Source organism: Egretta garzetta, unplaced genomic scaffold, assembly GCF_000687185.1.
Source record: "Egretta garzetta isolate BGI_Z169 unplaced genomic scaffold, ASM68718v1 scaffold188, whole genome shotgun sequence".
In the NCBI taxonomy this organism is placed as follows: Eukaryota; Metazoa; Chordata; class Aves; order Pelecaniformes; family Ardeidae; genus Egretta; species Egretta garzetta.
Window position 1 is genome coordinate 5,813,531 of NW_009260622.1, and position 9,227 is coordinate 5,822,757.

The 9,227-nt window shown below is 54.5% G+C and overlaps 1 protein-coding gene across 1 annotated transcript in view; it reads left to right on the forward strand.

The window, feature by feature from the left end:
* Positions 1 to 1,155: 1,155 nt before the first annotated feature.
* Positions 1,156 to 9,227, forward strand: part of LPIN3 (lipin 3) — a 9,731-nt gene continuing 1,659 nt past the window's right edge. Inside the window, 15 exon segments of the mRNA XM_035900870.1 lie at positions 1,156 to 1,350; positions 1,663 to 1,758; positions 2,561 to 2,796; positions 3,020 to 3,127; positions 3,601 to 3,721; positions 3,893 to 4,322; positions 5,743 to 5,842; positions 5,956 to 6,125; positions 6,206 to 6,299; positions 6,515 to 6,584; positions 7,185 to 7,297; positions 7,766 to 7,820; positions 8,097 to 8,219; positions 8,469 to 8,617; positions 8,766 to 8,852. Of these exon segments, the coding sequence (XP_035756763.1) occupies positions 1,159 to 1,350; positions 1,663 to 1,758; positions 2,561 to 2,796; positions 3,020 to 3,127; positions 3,601 to 3,721; positions 3,893 to 4,322; positions 5,743 to 5,842; positions 5,956 to 6,125; positions 6,206 to 6,299; positions 6,515 to 6,584; positions 7,185 to 7,297; positions 7,766 to 7,820; positions 8,097 to 8,219; positions 8,469 to 8,617; positions 8,766 to 8,852 (2,144 nt within the window). The 5' untranslated portion in view covers positions 1,156 to 1,158.

Sequence of the window (9,227 nt, forward strand, 5' to 3'; positions counted from 1 at the left end):
GCTGAAGTGGTCATTCTGTGTCCTCATCCTCTGGTCTGATGCCTGACACCAAGACTGTTGTCCTGCTGATGCCAAGTGCTGAGCAAACGGAGCAAGGGGCTCCTCTGGCCCAGAGGCTGGGACCAACACCCAGCACCCTGACATAGATCTGCAAGAGAATACTCCTGGGGTTTCAATGTGTTGACCAGGAGGCAGCTGCCAGCAGTGGCCTGCGGGAAGGGAGGCTGCGCGAGAGCTCTTTGGAGCCTGTGTGCCACCTTGTGTGGCTGGAGGCATGATTGTGCTCTGAGCCCCAGCACGGAGCACGCAGATCTCCAGCTTTGCAGCCGTGCCTCTCCTCCAGCACAGCGGAGGGGAATTGTCTCTGCTTGGGGTGTGAGCAGCTGGAGGATGTGAGGGGAAGAGCTGGAAGCAGGCAAGGCTTTCCTTCCACGTGTTTTCACTAATGAAAACCAGGAGCTGTGTGGCCTCAGAGTGCAGCAGTGCCTTGTGAAAAGGGCATTGCAGAGCTGTCTAGGCAGCACGGCCCCTTTGCTGGGATTCCCTGGGAAGATGGATAACGGTGGCAGAGGCCAAGGTGTGGAGACCAGGGAGTTCTGGCTTTAACAAGGGCTGTGGCTGATTTGGCAATGCCTAGGTGGGACGCCTTCCTCTCCAAGTGGGAAATGTTAGGTTTGGACTTTGTTCAAAGTGAGCACGTGGCATATGCAGCAGCTCCTTGGACTTCCCACCTTTTTGCCCTGAAGTTATTTTAAAGACCGTGCAGGGCAGGAGGTCTGCTGCCAATCAAATTCTTGTTTGAACGGGATGTTGGCAGCTTGATTGCAAAGCGTTGCTGTGAGGTAGTATTTGCCCTCCCAAAGGGCGAACATGATGGCACATCCCAGCGGCAAAGGTCTCTGTCCTCCAAGGTGGATGCCATAACCATGCTCTGGTTTCTGTCCTGTTTTCTGGTGCTCACAGAGGCACAGGCTAAACTCCATCAAAGCCCTTCACGTGTTTGCCTCAGTTTCCCTAGGGGCTCACATGTCCCCATAGTGGGGCTGTGTTTGCAGCTGTGAAGCGGCTCTCCTGGAGTAAACTTGTGGTGCATTTAGCTGCTGGAGCCCTTTCTCCCCACCTGAGTCTACTTCTGTCTCTCACTTGCAGTCACAAACTATGAACTACGTGGGGCAGCTTGCTGAGACCGTCTTTGTCACGGTGAAGGAGCTGTACCAGGGTCTGAACCCCGCCACCCTGACGGGCTGCATTGATGTGGTCGTGGTGAGACAGCCTGATAACTCCTTCCAGTGCTCCCCATTTCACGTGCGCTTTGGGAAGCTGGGTGTGCTGCGCTCCAAGGAGAAGGTGGTAAGTGGTGCCTGCCCTGGGACTATGTCTTCAGACCTTCCATAACCCACAGGTTATGGAAGAACTTTGTTTGAGGGGAATGGGAACCCTGCTGAAAGGGGTGCTTGCCAATTTTCGGAGTGGGTGCCCCAAATGGAACCCATCCTCTTCCAGGGAGGGCTGTGCTTCCCAGGAAAACTGGGAGAGATCCCTTGCCTCAAAGGCTGGGTGGCTGCAGCCCTGCAAGCAACCCCAGCCCATCCACTCCCTGGGGAAGTGCCTTCCTGTATGCTGAGGGGTTTGGATGGACAGGCGTCTTCTGCCCCTTGCTAGGTTGACATTGAAATCAATGGGGAGCCCGTGGACCTGCACATGAAGCTGGGTGACAACGGAGAGGCCTTCTTTGTCCAGGAGTCGGAGGAAAATGAGGTTGGTGATGAAGAGGTCCTGCTGGTTTGTGTCCTGCTGTGACCACCTGGAAGTGCAGGCTTGAGGTAGAAGGACCAGGTTTGGACTGCTCTTCTTCCCCAGGGCGACTGATGTTTTGTGTGTCTGGAAAGGTTCCTACTCCAAGGACCGTGTGAACAGTGTGGAGGATCAGGGCAGCGGAGCACCCTGAGGGAGCATTAGACCAAATATCTGCATCCCAATCTGTCCTCCCTCCCTGGGCATGGCTGCTGGCCAGCCAGGCAGATATCTCGGAGCTTGGCCTCTTGGGGGATCTTGTGACAGGGATGAGAGTGAGCCAGATGCTGTGGCAGGCTGCCCACTCTACTGGGAAGTGGGATGAGACCAGTTGTGGCTTCCAGAAATCTTGGCAGCTCTCTCCCAGGCTGGCTTGTGGTTGCTGCTAGCTTGGGCTGGGTTTGGGAGCAGGGAGAGGGCTCTAGAGCCAAATCCCACTTGCAGCCTTTGTAATTCTGGTCTCATGGTGCCATCTCCTGCCTGCCTCTCCTTGCCCATGTTGAAGATGTAGTTAGCTTGTGGCTAGATAACACTGGTTTGGGTTGGTTGGGGTTTTTTGGGTTGGTGGTTTTTTGGGTTTTTTTTACTCACATGTTGCATGTATAAAACCTCTCCTTTTGGGCCTAGCCACAAAACTGCCCCCCTAAGCCAAGGGCTCGGTGGTGTTGGCTGTACTGGTGGTGTACGTTGCATAGATGAGAACCATGAGCTGTCGGGCTGGAAAAGAGGGCACTGGAGCTGGTGAGGTCTTCCAACCCTGTTGCAGGGCAGCATCCCCTCCTGCCTCTGCACGTCCCCCATCCCTATGAAGGAGAGCCTGGAGGATGCTGCTCAGCCCTCGCGTGGGCAGGAGGCCTGCAGTGCTGAAGCGACCCCACGCAAGAGGAGGCGACGCAGGAGGAAGCCCAAGCAGAAGGAGGTGACAGACTCCAAGATAGAAGGCTGTGAGGAAACCAAAAATGAGATGTCTGTGGAGGAGCCGTGCAAACTGTCAGCCCCCAGGTGAGTGGCTTGGTCTGGGCAGAGTGATGCTGCGGGTCCAGCCTGTAGGTTCGCTTCTTGATGCCCAGCAGCACTGAAACATGGGGATAGTGTTTTGAGTTGGACCCCAGCCTCCTGTAGAGTAGAAAGCCAGTGGAAATGGTGCAGTTGGGCATTGCCAGCTTTTTAGGTGAGGAGGCTGGTGCCCGAAAGCAGCCTGCCTGACCTCTTTCCTCCCTTACAGTGATTCAGTGTACTTCTCCTTTGCTGATCTCCCTGAAGAAGAAACTGGGTTGTTGCGGTCCCCAGACATGCACCCTTACTCTGATGGGGAGCTGGCCTCCCTAGACAGGTAACCAGCAGAGCCAAGGCTATCTGCTCTGTGTTGAGGAGAGCAGGGGACACATGGACTTGGGAGGTCATGGGGACATGGGACTTGTGGCTGGGAGGGTGGTAAAGAAAAGGGATTTGGGGGGCGGCAGGAGAGGAGGGTTTTCCTGGCCTGATACGGTGTGGCTGGAGGAAAGCTTGGAACCAGCAAGGGATGCTTCTGGCCATGGTCACAGATGCAAGAAGCCTATGCGCACAGGGCTCTCCTGCCTCTGTTGCTGAGCTGCTTCTGGACAACCAGTGGCATAGCACTTTGCTGTCTTAGGCCTCAGCTTCCCATAGGACTTGCTTATTTCTAAGTGGTGGTCTTATGGGGCAGAACGGACTTTACGGGAAGGCAGCCTTACAGGGTTCATGGCCCTAAATGGCCTTGCAGTGATAGGAAAGCATAGGGCTATAGGGTAGATGATGTCCAACACTCTTCTCTTCTTGTAGCCCCACCCTGAGCCATCCATCTTCTCCCAAAAGCGACTCTGAGCTGGAGATCAGACTGCAGGAGAGTTTTGCTCTAGGGGCTGAATCCCATGTGCAGTGGGCCTGGGGAAGGCTCCCTCAGGTGAGTACCTGCTCTTGTTCTTCTCTAGCAGCTGGTGACAAGGAGGCACCTGAAAGGCCTGCAGAAAGTGGAGGAGGCTGTGGCCAGGCAGCATTGGAGGAGTTGTACTCTTCTGCTTGATTGCTTTGGGCAACTTTCCATCCTCAAACCTGTTGTTCTTCTTTCTTTGAGGTGAATAAATTGGAACGAGTTGAGCCAGCCAAGTCCGCAAAGACCTTTGCTACTGCAGCAACTACTGTGTCTGTGACACCAGTCCCAGTGGATGGGGCAGCCCATCTTGTTGCCACCTCTGAAGGTCTGGGAGATGGTCTGAACCCAGCAGGACATCAGGTTGAACCTTGTTCCTCTGCTGTGCCCATTGCTGAGCCAACACTCGCACCCCAGGATGGGAATGGCCTCCCCAGGCTGAAGGACATCCCCACTGCTGTGGGGGCAGAGAGCTTCTGGGAGGCCTCCTCAGCCCCACAAGAGAAACAGGAGGGAGGCAGGAGTGTTGTGCCAGAGGTTCAGACAGATGTGGAGCCCTTTGAGGGAGCTGCTGCTCTGAGGCAGGTGGGCTCAGAGAGCCCTGAGCCCCGGCTGGACAGCCAGAGGAGACAGGGTGAGTGGGTGACTGGTGCTGCTGGAAGTGGTGTTTGAGCCTGCAGATGTGTCTGACTTGGATGGGGGGCTGAGTTCATAGAATCATAGAATCATTTGCTTGGAAAAGACCTCTAAGATTGAGTCCAACTGTACCTGTCCACCACTAAACCATGTCTGTAAGCACCTCATCTGCCCAGCTTTTAAACACCTGCAGGGATGGGGACTCCACCAGTTCCCTGGGGAGCCTGTTCCAATGCTTGACAACCCTTGTGAAATTTTTTCTGATGTCCAATCTAAACCTGCCCTGGAGCAACTTGAGGCTGTTTCCCCTCGTCCCATTGCCCATTACCTGGGAGCAGAGCCTGAGAGACACACACCACACACACACACACACACGGCTCCCCCCTCCTGTCAGGCAGTTGTAGGGAGCGATAAGGTCTCCCCTCAGCCTCCTCTTCTCCAGGCTGAACACCCCCAGGGCCCTCAGCTGCTCCCCATCAGCCTTGGGCTCCAGACCCCTCACCAGCTTTGTTGCCCTTCTCTGGACACACCTCAGCCCCTCAGTGTCCTTCTTGTAGTGAGGGACCCAAAACTGAACCCAACATTCGAGGGGCAGCCTTACCAGTGCCGAGTACAGGGAAGCAATTGCTTCCCTATTCCTGTTCATTTAGTGCAGCTCCTTCATGACTGCCCTGGGTATTCAAGGCATGACATACTTGCTTTGCCCTCTCCATGTGCTACCAACTCCTCAGCGACATTACTTGGTCTTCCTCCTTTCAGTGACCACCCAGCTCCCCAGGAAGGCTTTCTTGCCTTATGTTTCCTGAAGTCCATCCTTGGACATCTCCTGCTTTTATATGCTTAAAAGATTTCTCAGCAGTGTAGACCATAACTTAACTTGAAGTGTCTGGCAGCGCCTGGCCTGGTGTGTGTCTTCATCCCGAGCACATCAAGTCAGGTGGAAAACCACACAGAGGGAAGCATGCATGCATCTCCCTTGACAGTGTATTTAAGGACTTTTATGTTCTTACCTGTCCTAATCAACCTTATTCTTCCAGCCAGCATAAATTCAGAACAAAATTGTATCCCTGAAGGAGAGATGAGTGGGATTCCTCATTGTACAAAGAGGGAGATCACAAAGTGTTATCTTGCACAGTGCTAACTTCAAGTGGCACCTTTGGATTATCATAGCAGGACGTAGGCAGGACTTCGGCCTGTCCTCTGTGTCCTCTTGGCAAGTGGTCTTGTAGCAGTGTGGGTGTCTTGAGGTACTTCTGTTGCTGTTGATTTAAGGCAGCTCTTCAAGTAGGAAGAGAGATGCACTTCTTATATGATACATGAACATGATAGTGGAAAATGCTATTAGCTCTCTTGTTGGATGTTGAGATGGTTGGAAAGGTGATTCAGCTAAGCTCTCTCCCTTCTGTCTGTGCATTGAGGATCCATCAAAAGAAGCCCTCACTTGGGTCCCAGTGATGTTTACCTGGAAGACCTCTCCAGCCTGGATGAGGAGCAGGTGGCTCTCTATTTCCCCAGGAGGTATGGGTTGCCCCAGCTGGCTATGCTCAGGCTTTCTTGAGCAATTCCCTTACAGCAAAGGATAGAGGTATGTCTAAAGCTGATGTTGCCACTGTTTCTTCTCTTGCTGGCAGTGACACAGAGCAGAGTTCAAAGCCTGTGGCAGACCCCAGCAATCCTCTGTGTGACCAATTGCCATCCGACTTGCCTGCTGACAGCCCCACAGACTCCGGCACTGACTTGCTGCCCACAATTGCCCTGTCTCTGTGCGGAGGCCTGGGGGACAGCAGGCAGATCTCTCATGGTAGGTGGGAGGGGAGGGGGAAATCTGCTGTCCTGAAATCCATTAATGCTTTGGTGTCATGACAGCCTCTGTCCCAACAGAGAAGTTCATGGAGCACATGGTCTCCTACCAGCAGTTTGCTGAGAACCCAGGACTCATTGATGATCCGAACCTGGTGATACTGATCAACAAGAAGTGAGTGGCCTGCTCTTCTTGATGCTTCATCCCAAGATGACCAGTGTGGCCCCTTTGCCCCTGCAGAAATGCTCCTGCGGGAGTGTGACTCCATCCCAGACTGATTATACTGCAGTAGCTGTGGGAGGGGACCTTCTGGCCATGCTGCAGGATGGTGATCTGGAAACAGCCCTTGCTTCAGGAGTGGTAATGTTCCCATCTCTTGCTTCTTCCAGGTATTACAACTGGGCAGTGGCTGCTCCCATGGTCCTGTCCCTGCAGGCTTTCCAGAGGAACATTCCTGAGGTCAGTGGCACAATACATTTACTGGCCATGCTTCTCAGCAGGGCTTGAAGGGTGCAGTGGGGCTGCAAGAGGCCAAGCTGCCCATCTGGGGCTTTGCAGGCAGTCTGGGGCAGAGCTGAATGTCACTCCAGCCCACAAACCCTGAGGTGTCTCCTTTCCCCCAGAGGGATCTCAGGGTGGCTTTTAGATACCTGGGTACCACTGATGCCTGGAGAGCAGAGATTTCCATGTCAAAAATCTACTGTTCTGATGGCTGCATCTGCAAGGCTGGCCAGAGCCAGGGGCCCTGGTGGTCTGGAGGATTTGGGACTGCATAAGCCTGCTCCAGGACTTTGTAGACCTGGCTGGGGTTGTATGGAATAAGGCATCCAGATTTTTTTTTTTTTTTTCCCTCCCTCCGAGCTGCATGAAGGGAACAAGTCATTGTACCCTTCACCCCAAAACTATCTCAGCTCGCCATGTGATGCGAGTCACACATCTTACACTGTGAATAATTTTGCAAAGGAAACCCTGCCGGGACAAGGGTCTCCTTAGCCTGTTGGCAGCTGAGCCTCCATGGGCTGAGGACTGACTTCATCCCATGTTCTGCCACGTTCACAGAGCATCATTGACCAACTGGTGAAGGAGAAGATGCCCAAGAAAGGCAGCAGGTGGTGGTTCTCCTGGAGAAGGAAAGAATTCCCGGTGGAGGAGGTGTGTTTGCAGCAGTGGCTGTGACAACCGTGTCCCCAGGGGACAGGAATAATTCTGGTGGCTGGCAGGGGTGGGGGTAGGAGAGCAGCAGGGTCCTGGCGATGGCCTGAGGCTGAGTACAAGGGCAGCCAGAGGGACCTGTTGGCAAGGTGACTTCTGAAGGTTGTTGCTGTCCCCTCGGGTCTGTTGATGCCTGAGCAGCAGAACAATGCCTGGTATTGTGGTAATGTGGACCTCGTAATGGTGAGACCTCTTGCCATGTGCCACAGCCCTGGCACCACGTGCGCTTGCTGGTCTCCCTGCCCCACCACAGCACCAGGCTGTGATTCCTCTTCCATGGGGCCATGTCCTCGTGAAGGCAGGGGGATGCATCGCCACCTCTTTTCTGGTATCACTGTTCTAAGGGGTAGTAAAACAAAGCAGCCCTTGCTCCTGCCCTTGGCACTGAGGTGCTAATGACACCATTCTCTGCTGCAGCAGCAGTCGAGGCCAGGGAATGCCAACGTGGGGATGCTGCAGTCTGACTCTGCTCAGCAGAGGTGAGTGCCTCCTTTCCAGGGTGCCTTTAGGAGTCTGTGCATGCTCCTGAACCCTCCTCCTCCTAAATGACCAGTTATTCCCAAGCCTACCTAATGTATGAGGGCAGAAAGTTCTTTTAAAGGCTCTGGCTGACCCTGGCCCAGCCAAGCTCCTCCATGGCTGCTTCCTGGTGGCTGGGTTGTCCTGGGTCCCCTCCAGATCTCCCCTGGCCCTCATGGGGAAAGCTATGCTCTGCAGAGTAAAGCCAACGTGCTCTTCCCTTCTTTGTACAGGCAGGAGGAAGAGGGGTCATCCAGTGATGACGAGCCCTTGTACCCCAGGGACACATTAGCGATGGATGCCCCTGCACAGAAGTCTCTGCCGACCTACAAGAAATCCCTGAGGCTCTCTTCTGAACAAATCGTGTGTACTTTACTCCTCCTCCTTCACTGCCCGCTTGTGCGTGTAGGGGTGAGACAACCCTTAAACAGGGCTTTCTCCACTCCTGATCTCTTGTTTTTATAGGGCATCCAAGTATTTTGCCCTGGGTGCCCACCCCGTGAAATAGCCTTGGAGTCTCTGGTCTGGCTGGGTGGCAGTCTGGCCCCTGGCAAGCCTTGGACTGGTGTGGATCGGTGCTGGTGTACCACTTTTGTTCCCCCTCTGCCCCAGGGAAGATTGAATCTGCAGGATGGCCCCAACGAGGTGGCATTCAGCGTGACGACTCAGTACCAGGGCACGTGCCGCTGCGAGGCCACTATCTACCTGTGGAACTGGGATGACAAGGTGGTGATCTCGGACATCGATGGCACCATCACCAAGTAAAGGGCCTCTCTCCCTGTTCCCCTCCCGTTAGGGGAAAGTGTCCTTTCAAGGCTTGTGTAAGCAGCCAGGAGGGACCACAAACCCAATTGCTTTCCAGATACCCGCCAGGTTGGATCATCCTAATGTGGTCTCCTTTCCTTCTAGGTCGGATGCTCTTGGGCATATCTTGCCGCATCTGGGAAAAGACTGGACGCATCATGGGATTGCTAAGCTCTTCCACAAAATCCACCTGTAAGTATTGAATCAGCTGAGGCCAAGGGGAAGTGAGAGGGTGATGGAGGAGAGGCTGAGTGGGAGTAAGAGACAGGGCTCCTTAATCACTGATGCTGGCCAAAATAGCCTGATTTTCTGCTGTCGGTGATGGTTGATGCTTGCTGTGCTGTCTGGATGATGCTGCGGGGGCTCCCCGTGGGCGCTGGCAGCAGATGCTTGCATTGCCTTCCCTGGGAGGCATGGATGTCGGTGGAGGCTTTGCTGGGGAGACAATGAGGTCCCTCAACATCGCACCCAAGAGGCCCGAGGCACAGCTGAGCACCCTTGGGTCGCCCTGCAGCGGCGGCACCGGGGGCCCGGCCGGCGCTCGTGGGTGCTGGGTGGGTGCAGGCT